The sequence below is a fragment of the Drosophila ficusphila genome, unplaced genomic scaffold (assembly GCF_018152265.1).
Source record: "Drosophila ficusphila isolate 14025-0441.05 unplaced genomic scaffold, ASM1815226v1 contig_791, whole genome shotgun sequence".
Taxonomy (NCBI): domain Eukaryota; kingdom Metazoa; phylum Arthropoda; class Insecta; order Diptera; family Drosophilidae; genus Drosophila; species Drosophila ficusphila.
This window is the reverse complement of record NW_025064737.1, coordinates 17,055,523-17,072,161: the sequence shown is the minus strand read 5'-3', so window position 1 is coordinate 17,072,161 and position 16,639 is coordinate 17,055,523. Positions and strand designations below refer to the sequence as shown.

Below are 16,639 nucleotides of genomic sequence, written 5' to 3'. Positions count from 1 at the left end.
TGGAAAATTTAATAAAGCCAAACTGCAGCTTCACTTGTTGATGGTGATGGATACCTTGCGGTTGCCTTGGCCACCGGGCTCCAGGTCTCCCCGGTGAGTTGGCTCCATCTCCTGGCCCTTTTTCCCTGGTTTTCTTGTTTTCTTTCCACCCCACGGACTTCTGACGAGGCCATCAAGCTGCAGAGCTTGAGGAATGCAGTCTGCGAGCGGCGAGCTTCCATCTTATTACTTGATGTTTGCCTTATGAATACTTGAGGAATGCCAGGGATTTTTAGTTTACTCTTTAGTGTACATTTGTGATGGCAGAGGTATTTTACACAGAGCAAAAGATTTTACTACTTTTAGAATTACAACCAGAGGCTACAAAGATGTACTTAAATACAGAAAATTTACAACGAAAGTTGTGTTCAACTTCAGTTTAAAAATGTTTAATACAAGTAACGTAAAAATAAAACAGTGGCTTACATTGGCACCCAGACTTTTCACTTTGCATATTCTAACTCCTAGTTGGCTTTATTTTTATAGGGAAAATAATTCTGTCTGCACTCCACCCAACTTTTGAGGCGGCGCTGAATAAATGCATATTCATATCTCCACACATGGTGGTCTTTTGAATACATTTTCATTCTAAAATTTGTCTATGCAGTTATTTTCAGCGGGAGTTAAGTGACTAAAGTGCACTTTTATATTTACGTATGCTAAAGAATTGGAGTGTGCGAACAGCATATTAATGGTAGAAGTAGCACCTGCCAAAAAATGCTGTACATGTGGCGAAAATTTATCCATTCCCATGACACTCAATAAAAGTCAATGCTTGGCGCATTCAAAAGTCCAGCACGTAGTCCGCAGGTGTCTGTCCAACGGAACGAGCTGCAAGTGACTTACATTCGGTTTGCAACTTGTATAAATATTGCAGGATGGCCAAGTAGACAAACATGCTGGCAAACGGACCAAATCGATAGAAGGGGAGGCACTCAGGACCGATTCTCCCCATCCTGAATCATCGTTGCGGATAACCAAAGATGATCATGATGACGATGTGGATGTGAATGTACGTGAGAGTAAGGAAACGAACATAAACTGCACCTCTAAGCCAACTTGGGTGAAGGGACTTGCATTATATTTGAGCTCGAAACCGAAGGACGATAAAAATTTTGATGCTGGGCCGTATAATTTTATAAGGCCAGCCCAAACAACAAACCAACCAGCCAACCAACCATTCGACCAAGCAACAGAAAAACAGAAAAACCAGAAAAAACAGTTCCCAAGCTCGTTTCCCCCGCGGCAGTCCATACAAATGTCGCTTTTCCGTTTCCCCGCACATGGCGGATATTTTACAACTTCCGGCCATCGTTTTATTACCGCACAACCCAAACCCCGCCACCCCGCATCCTTGGGTGCCAGGATAGATCGTTAAATTTTAACACTGATGTGTTAATGCCCCCTTGAACACAAAAGCGAGTGCAACTTGGGCCAGGACCCGCTCGTCCTGCTGCAAACACATCGCCAGCCAGCCGGTTAGGGGCCAAATTTGTTTGACGAATTGCCAAAACATCTGAGAAATTTGTGCCAAGAGCGCGTACAAAGTTTGCCAGATAAATTGTCAAGTGCCAGCGAAGTAAAATACTCGAATATTTCAACCCGGACAAGTTGCAATCTGGCACCTTTTGCCGACATCCTTGGCGGAGGCAATGGCAATCAGCCATAAATTGGGTTAGCATCTGTGACATAATCAGTTGTTCGAGGTGACAGGTGAGCTAAAAGCTGTTGCAAAAGCTGGCAGATTAACGACAGATGAAGAATGGTTTTAAAAATCACATAAACTTCTATTCTACCGATCCATTTTAAGTTGTTATGGTCTCTACATTTAAAGTTCACTTTAAACAACTTTAGAACAATGCTTGTTTAAACAAACCCCAAGAGCTTCTGCATTCAATGGCTACAATTTATTTCCATTGCTCTAGCCCCATTCTTCTTATTCGACAGACTAAACTATTTTTCACACGTGTCGCAAAAGCCCCGAGGAAATTACGCATACGCCCCGTTGCAGCACATTGAGCTTGAATTGGCGCAAAACTGTTCAATAATTTCCCACTCGGCTGCCCTAATTCTCGATTATGCAAGCGCACGTTTGTTGATAAATATTCAACATGATTTTATTTTTATGGTGATCATATGAGGTGCGAGAAGCGGTGCTAAATGCTCGCTAATTTCTGGCCAAACTGTTTACATGTGAGCGAGCGGCTTAACTGACAAATTCAACAGATTTGCGCGTTCAAACGCGTGACTTGCCTCAATTAAACGGTTTAAAGCGGAGCGTGCTGCTAATGAAGAGTCTGTCTGGTTCATTACATAATTCAGCATAAATCGCCATGTGCTTGACACGAATTCTCCCATCAGCGCGGAATCAGATTGCTTTGATGGCGGTTGAGCTTGCTGATTTTCCCACATCCGTCTCACTATCTTCAACCGCTGTCATGTCAAGCGCTTATGTTAGTTTTGTCCCTTCGCTGTGGCTTTCACTTTTTCAGAAGAGTGGAAGTGGAGAACAGAGGGTAAAAGAGGAAGAGATATATGTATTCGAACACGTATACGCACCATGTGCATATCAATCAGATGCCACAACGCCGTCAGTCTTCTGTCACATTTCCCGGCGTGTGAGATTCCCGGCAGGAACTTCCTCCTGTCCGATTCTGAGTCTGGCTTCCGTACATCTGCACTTGAAAAATATGAATCGTTCGCGTTTTGCATATTTATCGTGCGTTTTTTTTCTCCATTTTTTTTCTACCTCGCCCCAAGTGAATGGTATTTTATGTTTGGCCCTTCGTGGAAAATTCTATTCCCCGTTCCGATAAGAAAACTCAATTAAAATGCCCGACGTGTCGCAAATCAGTTGAATATACACATTCAGAACTTTTAAATTGATTGTGGCAAACATTGATTTCATTTCCAGCTTGTTGCCTGCGGCATTGCTGGTTGTTAGTGATTTCCCAGCGTTTGTTTTTCGGAATGCAGCTAGCAAATGTTATTGTTGCATGCCGACAATGTTTGCATTTCCCCGGGCGAGGCAAGCGAAATCGGATGGCGTTTGGAATCGAGTGCCGGGAACAAAGTGAGTGGCAGCCGTTCCCGGAACGAAAACTACAATGTTGCTTTAGCCGACCTAAAAATTATATATATTTTCCAAAGAAAACCTTCCGTCCGTTGCTTTTGCTTCCGGGAACTTAGCACTGCGGTCACCAGAAGTCCAAAAATAGACTGCAGGCTTGAATGCGCATCGAATTTGGTTACTTATGACCACAGAAATATTATTCATACGCCAAGTTGGCCGGGCCAACGAGCAGCCAAGCGCAACGCCAACTATTTATGTGTCCAGGCCGAATCCTCCGGCTCCTGCGCTTCGATGACTCTATCAACTATGAATGAAATGAAAATTGCTTCCATTCTGCGTTCGCCAGCGAAGGAATTTCAATTTTTACGCTCGACGAGCGCACACAATTCATAGCATACATCAGGGTCCGACCCTCGGAATAAAAAATAGTGAATATTAAAATCCTGGCATTTGTTGAGTGGCTTAGTTTTTCTATATTTCGACCATTAGGCAAACTTGCGTGGCTGTGAAACTTTGCGATAGCGAAGTGAAGAAAAAAGAACTACGAGTAAATTGCACGCTTTGAAAAATCAGCTCGCATTTTTGCCACGAGAATGTGCAATTTCTATGATTTACGTTCCATTCGCCATCCTCTAATGTTGTGGCAGTTCACAGATTGATTGCCAACAATTTTTGTGGTTGGGGGTGTGTGGATTTTATTGGCCAACAACATGAATAGGCAGGCAGTTATGCCAGAAGAATATTCCCTCATAGAAGAAACAAAAAAACATCAATACATGTTATGCAACTAATCTGCATTTATTTTTTCAAAATGAAAATAAATTTCTTGCAAAGGCATTTTCTAAGTTTCTGTGGGAAACGAATAAATTCCTGAAATTTAAATCAATAAATAAAGGAAAAATATTGACATGCTTCGAAAATGGGCATACATTTTTCATGAAGACATTTCCCCTCCACAAAGGTCTTGCAATGTGATCTTGTGCCCAACAGCTTAAACATTGACACACACTGCCGCAAGGGGAAGCCAGGAAGCTTATCCTTGTCCAAGCAATGGCTTCCTTCCACCTACACAAGTCCAATATTTGCGACTGTCCACTGTGGCCCATGATGATTGCCCCTCGGGCAGTCAATTTACATATGGACAAGCGATTAGCAGCTAATAGATTAGTATCTTGTTTGCCCGCCTCGCCGAGGGAATGGTCCAAAATTATAGTCAGCGAATTCGCCTTTAAAGTGACAAGATGTGTATCAAATATCAACACATTACGCATACGCCGCGTGGCAGCCTTCCTGCCGACCGAGAGTGGCACTCAGCTGGCGGTGCGTGCTGGAGTTGCTTGCCGCAGAAGGAAGATTGATTGAATCCAGAAGTGACGATAACAAGCGCAAAGTAAAATGGAAAAGCAAACGGCAGTGGCGGTGGCAACGGCACGTAAACAGAATATTCAACTATTGAGCAGCCAAAGTTAAGGCTCGATAAAAAAATCTGGGAAAATATTTAAACAAAATAATGAAAATATTTCTTATAAAGATGAAGGTTTAAGACACGTCCAAAAAAAACGGAATTGATAATTTGTTTTCAGCAAAAAACTCTTTAAAGTACTTTTCAGAATATATATTGTAATTTATGTTTTTATTTTTCATGTAAACGTTTGTAGTACTTAGTTTGAAAGTCAAACGACTTAGTACCCAAAGCAGATACAATAAATAACATTGTATATTTACCAGTCTTCACTGTACCTAATGCCGACAGGACTTGTGCGTGTGTGCGTGCTATTCAAATGTTGGCTGACGCCATTCCTTTTTTTAGCCCCCCTTCCCCTTTCCCCCGCGTTGCGTGCACATCGCAACTCGACACGAAATTTATGCACACGTTTATTGTTGCTTATGTTTGCTTCTGTGTGCGTGGCCATATTGCCGTGTGTGTGTGTGCGTGTGAGTGTGGGTGGGTTGTGTACTCAAGTAAAAGCAATATTTCTTTCACTTTTATGACAATCCCCATCACCCCCTTTCCCCAAGCGCACCTTGAACTTGTCCAGTGCCTTAAAGTTGGCGTCCAATACTCGGGGCATACTTTCAGGCGCCTCTTCAGGATCCTTCTGCCTCTTCTGGGTTTTCCGGCAGTAATTAATTCCCTTTTTATTGCATGCGCCTTTTCCTGTCCCAGTCCTTGAAAAAAGCTGACCGTTAGTCAGTTTCTGTTGGTTTCCCCTAGCGCTTGAGCCTTTTAATGCGGTCGCGAATCGTTTTTCGTGCCCATTCGAGTCATAAAAACTGTAATTAAACACGAAGAACTAGTGTCACATGGCGTATACGTGACGTGGGTCGGTTTTCCGTTTAATTGCTCATACGCAACGTGTGCAGCAGCCAGAAGAGTTCCTGCTCGAGAGTCGAAAGGCCATGATTTGCAGTGAGGGCTTTGAATACTCATTGTAAATTTATGGGGACCCAAGAACACTGCCATTCTCCCCATGCACATCGCTTTCGTCGGCTTCTCCATTTGCATTTCGCTTCAAGTTGGCTTTTAAGACCTGTTAAGTGAGCCGGGGAAGTTGAGAGTTGATAGCCCACATTAATCGCACATTGTGCCACATTTTATCAAGACAAGAATGTAAAAACGCTCGTTTAGATTAAGTCAACTTAATTACGGTTATTAATTAGCCCGAACTCGCCAAGCTGTTAGTGTTATGTGGGGCATCTTGATGTTCCAGGTGCTCGAGCGTTAGAAATAATACGCCCACACGGATAATAACTCAACTCGGAGCAACTTGCAGGCTGCAGGGCCATTGAGCAGTGAGCAGGGAGCAGGAACAGGGATATAAACCCGGGCAGAGTTAAGCATCAACATGAGCTGCCTGACGACTAAAACAACAACAAGAAGGACTCGGGCGCATAATTACATGAACATTGTTGCATGTTGTTGGGAGCCTGTTTATGGCCGCTTACGCTGATGCTCTTTTGTCCCATTTGTGTGGCCTTGCCTTACCAAATCGTATCTGTGTTTGCACTCTCAAAAAAAAGGTGAAATAATAAAAATAATATTGAGAAAAAGCTCTTACAAAAATATTATATAATACGTTAACTAAGGACTTGAAAAAAAGGTAAAATAGCTTTTAGAAACCATTCTTTTTGTTAGTTATTCCTTTTCTTTTACTCGAAAAAGTATTTACATAACAACATTTATGGTTTTACAATATTCTGATCCAGAACGAAATGCCATAAAAACGTGGTTTTTCCGCGTGTGTATCCCTTTTATTTGCCCCTGTCTTGTCTGTCTAACCAAACGAGTGTCTCGCAGTCCGACTGTATGTCTGTCTTTCTGTTTGTATGTCAGCCGACTTCCTGTTCGCTCGCTGGCAACCTCAAGCGCTCTTCACCGCACAAAAAGCCAAGCACATGGGCCAAACAAAAGCGCAACAACGGCGGCAGCCCGAACATGACCCTCGAAACAGGGCGGAACGACAACAAACATGGCCAACTGGATGGCAACGAACTAATGTGGCATAGATTTTTAGCATAAACAGCGAGAATCGTTTATGGCAAGCCGAGGAGAGCCACTTGGCACTCGACTCAAGACCTTAAAAGGGGAAGCAAGGACCAAGATGGAAAGTCAGGTCCTCGTATTCAATTGCAAAACCGCAGATGGCAAACACAGGCACACATACATGTGCATACTGAACACCCACATCGACACGTTACACATGTCCTTTTGCAGATTTGATGGCGAGATGAAGATGAGAGACGTGTCCTGCGGCCTGGCTTATGTATTTAGTTACATTTGCCAAATGAAATATTCATACATTCGTGTGCATTTGCTTGGAACCGTGGCTAGAAAGCCGGAAATTTTTGCCATCTCTATTCGTATGGGTGTGCGTGGGTCTCCCCTTTCTCCACGGGCATTATCTCCCCACATCTTCTGGCGCTCACAATTTGCTTACATTTCACAATTTTCAACTTTTCTTATACGCTTCACCGTTTTGTATCCCAGCCTCCTGCTTTGTGGCCCTCCTCCAGTTATCCTCTGGCCAATGTGTGTGCCAACATGTTTGTGTGTACTTGGGTTCCTTCTCGCATTTTAGTTAAAAGTTTTTCCACTCAGTTTGTTGGCCAAACAAATGCGTTCTGCAGTTTGGCCGAAAAGAGATGTGGACTTTTCTATTTGGCTGAACAGATTAGATACCCTGAAATGTTGTTCCTCTGATAACTTAACTTATAAACTTAAATTTGTATGAATATATTCTACTGCTTAAACTTAACTTGTTATATTATTAAGACCACAAAGAATGTTTTAGTCCGTCTTTTCATAATGTTTTTATATAATTTGTTTTATGTACTTAAAAACCAAAACCATCCACCGTACCCTGCAGAATTCACCACAAAACGGGGACCGAAATGAATATGCCATTTAAATAATAACAATTCCGCATGGACGACCGCAGCAGGGCATTAACTAATATCACTGGCAGTTTATAGTGTCCGCCGGCAGTTTTATGAAAAGGTCGAATGCGCAAAAGGGTTGGCCCCATCCATTTTGGGGCTTTAAAACTTTAATGTCAGCAAAATGGAAATTGAAACGATTTCATTAGATTAGCGACGCATTGTTGGGACTCTCAAATCGGGAACTAGACTAACTGATTCACTATACACACCACTCACATTGTATAGAACTGTAAAGGATCAATACTTTCAGTGGGAACGGGCAGCTGGCAGTGGATTTGACAGCTTAACTTATTTATTTATTACCATAAAACTGATTTATATTTCTGCTCTGTCATGCACTCAAACCTTCAAAGCTCACATTCAGCCAGGTCAAGAATTTTAACACGATATCCCAACTGATTGCATTGGAAACCGATAAATTCTGTTAGTTTTAATTGAATTCGGTTAGGGACGAGTTGCGCCGGGGAACGAGTTGATCGGTTGTGCCATAAGCCAATTTTGAAATTGTTATTCAATTAGATTTGACAAGATGGAAAAAGAGCAGCAAAAACACAAAACGCAGAACAGCAAAAATTAATCGTGCTTGTGTAATAAATTGTAATTTATGTTGAATTCATTTAAATGCAAGAGTCAAACAAAAACCGGCGTCGCACGAAATCCAGAATTAAATCGAATTATGTTAATTAAATGCGCCATGCACAAAATGAGAAATCATCATCAGCCAAGTTGAAGCTGTTGGGCCAACTGGTTGACTTATTTATGCCGCACGATTACGCCAACCGCCAGAAAGCATCCAGCCACTTTTGTTTCATTTTATTCCATTTTATTTTCCTTGCGAGCTTTCCTGCTTTTTTTCAGGCCACCGCGATGGCCTCTTTGTAGTCGAGGGCTAACCGTTCTGGGCTTTTGTCAGCCACTCGACACACTTTTAATCCTAATTAATCCTTTTCCAGCGCAAAAGTTCAGCCCAAATGACCAACAGCCAAGAGCCAGACTAAAAGGACACTGAAAAACTTTGGCGGCAGTGAAATCGTCGACATCACCACCTCGACTTGTCGCAAATTAACTCAATGAGCGACTCTTGTTCCAGCGGCAATTGTTGTGGAATAATTTAATTATGCCGACGCTGCTCGGTCACTGCTTTCCCGAAAGGACCTTTTCCCCGTGTGTGTGGGCGTGTCCTGGAGCGCGGCTAACCATTTGCAAGAACTACGTGGGTCCTCGAAACTCGGGCTAAGTAATTGAGTCTCTGCCAGCAAGTGAGTGTGTGTGTGTGTGTGTATGTTTGTGTGACTATGTGTGTGCGTTGGCTTCAAAGTGAATCGTTTCCAAGATAAACTGAAGTCTCAGTTTAATTAAAACCTGTTATTCCAACGGCTTAAAAATTGCTGGCTTATAAAATTTGCGATTTTATGTGGTTGTTTGGTTAACTTATAACTTCATTGGGCGACAGGCGGAATTTTTTATGACACCAAAATATACTTTTATCGTAGTTTAAGCTGCTTAAAGTGTTCGCATTGCCTGACAAAAATGTTTAGATTCCAATGAATACAGCAAACGAGTTGAATTCCTAAAGAGTCAATTGCACCTGACCTGTCAATAACCTGATAAATCGAATTTATTATTCAGAGAACAATAACAAAACCAACTAAGGTGCTTACAAATGCATAACCCAAATTTGGGGTGGGAAATGTGTAATTATAATTTACTAATATAAATTTAATTAAATCACTGTGAATAATTCAGTCTTTGTTAAAGAACTCATCAATGGAATTCATTTAACAAAAATAACTGTTTTCATTTAAAATCTATTCATTTAATTAAAGTTTGAAAATCTTGTCTTAATTAAATTACTATTGCTTTGCCAATCTAGAAACATCTTTTTAAATTGCAATCCCAGTTTTAATTGTGATATAAGTGGCCATAAACCAAAGAAACTGTTTTCGAAACTTTCATTTGGATGCCAGCCATGACCCATTTTAGATACTGTCGAGTGTCCCACGCCGCGTATGCGTAATCTATGTTATTAAAATTACTTCTAATTGCCTTCCGGCCACAATGAGTTCTAGCGACTGGCACTGTCGTCCGCATAAAAGTATAATTACGTGGCAAGTTCAGGCTCCACGTGGCCAGGCAGGTTTATTATTATATAATCGATAGCGAAGTGGAGAGCAAAGCAAAGTCGAAAGCTTTTAATTGGGAATTCGCATTTGTAAACAATTCGGTTTTGGCCCACAAGCGGAGATGTGAAAACAACACGGTCAACTTTGGCACCGCGAATGCCACAACGAAAATATCAACCAAAATAAAAGTGTTGGTCTAAAAATAGCGCAAATAAACGCTGGAAAAAACTAAGAGGCAAGGACCGAACAATAGAAGAAAAAACAAAGGCAAAAACCTACAAAGGACGGTAACAGGATATGCGAACGCCATGGGGGAAAAGCCGGGGGAAAGTTGAGAAAAAGCGGTATCGCAGGACATGTGGGACAGTCAAATTTATGCGTTGGTAGCGACAGCGACACAACCTCAGACAATAATTTTCGTCAAGGGAGCTGGCAAAAAGCGAACTCGGCTAACACACCCTTTATCTCTGCACTCGTACGTTATTTCCGGCAAAAAGCCACAGCGGCCAAGGAATCGTGGCTAAAACTTTAGCACAAAATATCGCCGAGAGGCGGCAGAAACGCGACTCAAAGTGGCTAAGACGGATAAGCGCCGCACAAAACGGCTAACGGTGAAGTTTTCCCTCCAGTTTCGTTCTATAAAGGTTGTTTTTTTTTTTCTTTATCGCTACTGTGGCTTCTTTCTCGAGCCAGCAGCTAAAAGTCCGACGACAGCTGCAGCGGAATCGGTTCAGGTTGCCGCCTTCCCCAAAAAAGAAAATAAAAAAACGTAATGCGATTGGGGGCGTGGCCGTGTCATCCGTCTTCCATAGTGTCTTCTGCAAGGATTCGCGCAGCTGGAGCAAAAGTTCGCAACTATCCTTTGGGGTGGCTATTAATAGATCGAACTCCATCTTAGTTTTTGTTTCCGTGTTTGTTTACGTACTTTGTAAGCGATTTTAAAAGGCAACGCTGCGTATACGTAACGTGACTTACCAATTTCTTTTTGTTCGAAAATTTGTTGTGGCTGCAAGAAAATTACGAAAGAATTAATTAGTTTCAAACAATTTACTTTACGGTTGCAAGTTTGCTATTTATCAAAGTTGCAGATATCGTATAAAATTTTTACGAAAAATTACTTTAAAAACTATTATCCTCGCTGTGTTTAAAAACAGTATAATAAGCTATATTAATGACTTTCTACTTCAAATACGTATGTAAAAAATTGCACAATAGCCCTGCCAATAAATATGTTTTATAAATAACTAAGGTTGGCTTAATTGAACACAACATAAAAACCAACCTCCAATGTAACTAAGTAGATTCATATCTAATTTCGTCCTAATTTTGATAGCAACAAATCAAATTAATGTCCATTTTAGCGGGAAAAGCGTACTTCATTTTTTGGCTTCGTCGCTTATATCCATTGCTTTCTCAAATGAATCAATAAACAAAAATGATTTTCTCCAAGGCGTTTAAATAAATGAATTGCTGATTAAATGAAGTCGGAAAAGGAAGGAATGAAAGCGACATGACGAATGGGAGAAGAAGAAGGAACTGAAGGTCCCAGAGCGATAACAAACAGCAGAATAAAATGCAAAGAATTCCCGAGAATTTCGGGAACAAAATAAACTGGCTGAAATGGAGGAAGGATAGAGAATCCATACTGAGACAAGGCTGAAACACAGCCTTAGATGCCGACGCGACCAGCGAAATGTGCTCGGAGACACCGTTTTATGGCCCATTGCGAAGGACGCAAGGACGAAGGACACGAGCGGCCGAGAATGGCGGAATCATAACAAAAACAAATATCCGCACAAAAGCCAATGAACGTCAGTCAGCGGCAGACGCCATAAACATGCCCGAGAGCAAAGTTTGGGCCCCGAGTTTTGGGCGAATATTTTCCATTTTCCCCCGAAGTAAAAGACACGTGCTGGGGCCACATACAGAAAAAAAAAAAAAAAAACAAAAAGCAAAAAAAATGAAGGGCAGAGCGACAGGCAAACAAATTTCGGGGAAAATTGCATGCGAAGGGTAATCGCCGAGAACGGGGACTATTTATAAGTGGCCCCACGAAAATCGGGACGCCATATACTATAAATCCGCGCGACCTTAACCTTATCCGCCTTACACCCGGAAAACCCAAGCACAAGCCGAAAACAAGGGGAATCCCACGAGATTGAGAGCCACTAAAGACAGGTGTGGTGCGGCACTTCGAAAGCTTTTAGCCGCCTCTTCCATTTACTTTACATCCTCCTCGAGCATTCAGCTAATAAAGATCTTCATTAGAGGTGAGGGCAACCGAAAAACAATTGCCAAGCAAGTGGCTCTAAAAGTATTACGGTAAAATGAAAACCAATTAAACTGCCTTTTAAATTTTCTACAAAAAAAAGGGAGGAAAAGATAATCACCAGTCTAAATGAACTGTAAGAATGTAGGTAAATATGTTACAAAAATCCCAAATAGTTTGTTAATAATTTAAAAGATTACTTTTCAAGGGGATAACACCCACATATTGCTTTACCAGACCGATAATTAACGTAATTGGAGTTCTTTCAAGTTGTCAAAAGCTGAGTTTATGACCCTTGAAGTTCCCGTTCAATTTGAAATAACTTGTCACTTGTGTAAGGGAATATGGCCAACAAAGAGACTATGGCAGACGGATAAAGCCGGATAATACAAAGACGAAAGTGAGTCAATAAATTTGACAACGTTTTTGTAAAAAATCCTCCAAAAGGGAAGCTGCCGAGGAGTGGCCAAAGTGAGGGCATTAAAATAAAATAAAAGACTTGCTCAGACAGTTGCCGTTTGGAAAAATGCGTGGGAATGGGGGAGTTCAGTGGGTCCAAGGGATGCTGGCGAACGAACCGTTGACAAAGTCAATGTTGTTCATAAAAAAAACGAAAACAAAACTTAATGGATTTCACAGACACTTTGGCGGGTCTCCAAAAGGGCGGCCGAGAAGAAAATTGCGCGCGAGAAGAAAAGTGGCAAAATGCGATGAAACAGCTCTCGAATAATTTGCGTTAGGTATCGCACGTCACAGGAAAAGTTTTCGGTGCCACGCTGAGTTGTTGCTTATGATTCCCCATGGGGCGATCCAAAAAAAACCTCTGTTAAAATTCATAAGGTCAAGTATTCCGACTTCGGTATATATCTGGTTCAAAGAATACACAATATATAATTTAAAACATTATAAGACACTTAGTTTTACAAAACGATATGGTTGCACAACTTGTATATATCCTCGTTTTGAGTATAACAAAAATCTAAAGCGTTCATCCCAAAACTAAAGACGTGTGGGAACCTAAATCGGTTAAATTGTATTGTAGAAAATCTCTTTGTAATTTACGACGTACTAAATGTCGAATTTAAAGACATCATTATTATTTGTTGAAATATAAGGAAATTTAATAGATCAATAAAAACTTAAACATGCTTTTCAATCTTTGAGCACCAAAAATGGTTTAAGAACAATTTATAGGAACTAACTAGGACTTATATTTATTCAAGTTTAAGTATAAATCCACACAAAAAAAACAATTTCTTAGATTGAGCATACCCTTAAATCCCACTACAAGAGGGGTATTAAAAAGTTGCTAAAAAGTATTACTATGTTGCCTCCCCGCCGCTAATTCTAGTATGTACGACATTCAAGGGTAAAATATTTCATAATTCGCACATTTCTGGGGGATTTGGGGAACGCTAATAATTGCGTGCGGGTGTGTGGGTAAGGGTGCTTCCTATAGGTGCTGGTATTGGTGGTGGTGGTATTTGTGTTTGGCTTCGGTTGGTTTTTGTTTGTTTACTCAGCACTCAGCTGAGCCGGAGGCCCCGCACACACACACAAACACACATAGACAGGCATTCTAGTACGGCTAATACTCACCTAAACACACACTCACGCACTCAAATGCATTTTCATTTCATTTTGGTTTTTATTTATTTTTTTTTTTTTTTTGCGTTTTTTAGTACGCTTCTGTGTTTTTTGTCGCGCTTCGTTTGCTGATAACGCCGACTGGCTGGCGCTTCGTTGATAAAAGGGGATGGGAATCGCGCGAATGTAAATAGTATATTTACGCGACGCTTAAATGTTTAATTTTTAGTTTTCGTGTTATGCAAAAAGTGGGTTGTGTTTAACTTGGGTGTATTTTTTTTGTTGCTTTGGTTTTATCCTGTGCGTTTTTTCAACCGGCGGCAATTCCGTTGCCGCGAAACGCGCACGCACTTCACTGAAAAGCAGCTGCTGCTCCCAGCTGGCGGGGGGCGTGGCAGGGGGCGCGCGGGGGCGGTGGGTGGGCGTATCAAGAAACGGCCTTGCCCACACGAGCTACGCAGCACGAGTACAACTTTAGCACTGAGCGGATATATAATTCGGTGCGGGACTGTCACTGTCGCCAAATAACAATCTATCTCTGGGGGAGACTCTCTCAATAAGGTGCTCTCCCTACATCTGTGCTCTCGCTCTGCTCGCTCTTTTCTTCTTTCTCCTCTCTATCGCTGATTTCGTTACGGGTCTGCAGCGTTTTGGAGCTTTTGTGTCGCGTTCTGTAGCTCCCGCGCTTCGTTTTAGCTGCTCCAGTTCGCGTTGGCGCCCCGTTAACAACTGAAATGATACCGCTAGCAAAAGCAGCTGGGCTTTGTTTACTGTTATTTGGCGCAAGCAACTCGCTCTCGCTCTCTTTCTTCCGCGAGGAGAGCTCTCTCACGCATTGCTGCGGCCTACAGTGGCTTCGAAGTTAATAGAAAGTCCTTATCATCTCCCTAGTTCTCTTGAACTTTGAATATATTCATGTAAAAATCGTATATTTATAACTTACAATTTTCTTTAAAACAATTACTTGTGTTTATTTAATTAAAACACTAATTCTTAAAAAATTTCTTAAAACTTGTTATCTTTCTTATACATAGAAAACCCATAAGCAGTTCTTAGCATCTCGTTTGACCTCAAATATTAATTTTAATAAGCAGATCAGATAATAAAGCCGTTTTTATTTCTTAACTAACACATTAAAAACATTAACATTTTGAATAGATTATATTTTTGTGATTCGTTTTTTATAATTTAATTTGTTTGTATTGCATTCTTTTATAAATACCTCCCACTGTGCACTGTGGAATCAGCGCAGGCGCCGGACTTGGCCTGGCCTAGTCTTTTGGCCGTCAGTTGTTGAGCTAAAAGCCGCATAGTTGTTGCTGTTAGAGCTTCCCTAACTCAATCTCTGGAAGCCATGACATTGATGGGCCAAATGAAAATGTTAGCACACTATTGGCTAAAGCCTACTTTTGGGCGAGACTTGAAACTGTTAAATAAGTAACACAAAGAAATTTCAAGTTTGTTAACAATTGTTAATAATTTTTATAAAAACTGTATTTCTCTCTTCTTTGGAGTAGTGTTCTTTAAAGATTTATAAAACGCTTAAAAATAAATTTTTACAGGAATTCAAATAAATGCTAACCTCATATGAATTGAATATGAATTGCGTTTGAAATGCCTTAAATCCTATTGTGAAATATAGAAGAGGGTACTCCAACCGCTTATGGAAATTAGTAGAACTCACTCAACTTGGAGCTGGCCGGTTCCGCTGTTGTGGTCTCCGACTGGCCACCCCCCTCCTCCCCCCTGGCCCTGCTCAGCATCAGCATCCGGGTCGTCTTCCGGTTCCGGTTCCTCCTCGGCCACTCGAACTCCGTCATCGCAGACGGCGATGGGCTGGCGCTCCAGCAGTGGGCGTGGCAGGCGGCCCAGAAAGGCCGAGCAGTATGTCCGGATGGTTTCGCACTCGCCGGGATTCCGGGTGACCACAAAGGCGCAAGTCTGGATGACGTCGAGCGGCGTATTGTCCATGTAGTGGAACACCAAGTGCTGCTCCTCCGACTCGCCATGCGTAACCACTTTGCCATGCAAGCTGCCGGCGGGAAAGTGGAAAGCCAATTAGCGAATCGTCAAGCACTGGCGCAAAGTTCAACTCACCCAATTGGTTTGCCGGGGATTTTCATTTTCAGCTCTTCATATTTGTCCAGGACATAGTCGAATCGTTCCATGGCATCGCTATCCTCCATCTGAAGTGTGTCAATTTATTTAAGATTTTAAATTATCTTATAAATAATTAATAAACTGGGATCATACTCACATCTTCAATGCAGTGATTTGGCGGAATGCAGATGGAAAACTAATAAAAGTGTTTTTTAACTATTTTTTAACATTATTTAATTTCCCCGCTTACCGCAATATTAGACATTGAAATAAATCCCAAAAACAGCAACAAATTTCTGCTTAAGTCCATGGCTCAACCGTACGCTGATCAGCTCACACTAAACTAAATCAAAAAATCAGAGTTGGTCAGCGGATCGCAATATAACTGCAAAATATGAATATAAAATATTCTCGCTCATTGTTCTCGCTTCGCTTCGGTGTAAGATGTGACGTCATGATAATTATAAAATAAAAACTCTATACATTAGCAAACAATTGGATAGTCATAAAAGTGGGCAAACTCACACGCGAAGCTACTCATTTTCATTAAAATTTTTTGCACTCAAATGAGTTGAATTACAAACTCAATGATGGCAAGTGAGTTTTTTTGGGGATATTCTATCGACGCATATTTGTAGCTTTAAACACATTTATTTACTTTCGTGTCTACGTAAATAATAACAAATTGCATTTATTATGAGTCTAACAAAAGGGCAAGCTGCATAAATTCAAGTCTAATTAGGAGAGCAAACAGTTGAATTGGAGCTATATAAAGCGATGCGTCTGGAACAGGGGATTATTGTATTGCATCAAACCGAAGATGAGAGTTTTTATTTTATGGAGTTGGCTGCTCATTGTCACTTGTGGCCTGCTGTCCTTAGCAAGTTCACAGGGCTCCTCCAGTTCGACATCATCAACTGCTGTCTCTAGTTCAACATCTTCGACTGCCGTCTCCAGTTCCACATCTTCTACTGCAGTTTCTAGTTCAACGTCTTCTACTGCTGTTTC

At 41.3% G+C, this 16,639-nt stretch overlaps 2 protein-coding genes across 3 annotated transcripts in view; both read right to left on the bottom strand.

Moving 5' to 3' along the window:
- Positions 1-14,245, bottom strand: part of LOC108092093 (cGMP-specific 3',5'-cyclic phosphodiesterase) — a 50,174-nt gene extending 35,929 nt beyond the window's left edge. Inside the window, exons 1-2 of the mRNA XM_017191583.2 lie at positions 13,544-14,245; positions 10,651-10,681 (exon numbers count right to left, since the gene is read on the bottom strand). The gene's annotated coding sequence lies outside the window, so the exon portion shown is untranslated. The remainder of the gene's footprint in view (positions 1-10,650; positions 10,682-13,543) is intronic.
- Positions 14,246-15,074: 829 nt separating this feature from the next.
- On the bottom strand, positions 15,075-15,984 carry LOC108091936. Of its 2 annotated transcripts, none has more exons than XM_017191323.2 (4): positions 15,882-15,984; positions 15,789-15,827; positions 15,629-15,717; positions 15,075-15,563 (listed from the first exon to the last, which is right to left on the bottom strand). In XM_017191323.2, exons 1-4 carry the CDS (start codon positions 15,939-15,941, stop codon positions 15,212-15,214), a joined length of 540 nt encoding a protein of 179 aa, XP_017046812.2. In that variant the 5' UTR covers positions 15,942-15,984; the 3' UTR covers positions 15,075-15,211. The 2 variants fall into 2 exon arrangements, with proteins under 2 accessions (XP_017046812.2, XP_017046813.2); XM_017191324.2 differs by having other exon boundaries at positions 15,885-15,941.
- Positions 15,985-16,639: the final 655 nt, after the last annotated feature.

Bases quoted from the DNA above. Each gene is read 5' to 3' on its own strand.
- LOC108091936 (XM_017191323.2), bottom strand. From the start codon at position 15,941: ATGGACTTAAGCAGAAATTTGTTGCTGTTTTTGGGATTTATTTCAATG. The intron at 15,718-15,788 runs GTGAGTATGATC...GACACACTTCAG, and splicing joins CAAATCACTGCATTGAAGAT to ATGGAGGATAGCGATGCCAT. The intron at 15,564-15,628 runs GTGAGTTGAACT...TCCCGCCGGCAG, and splicing joins ATCCCCGGCAAACCAATTGG to CTTGCATGGCAAAGTGGTTA.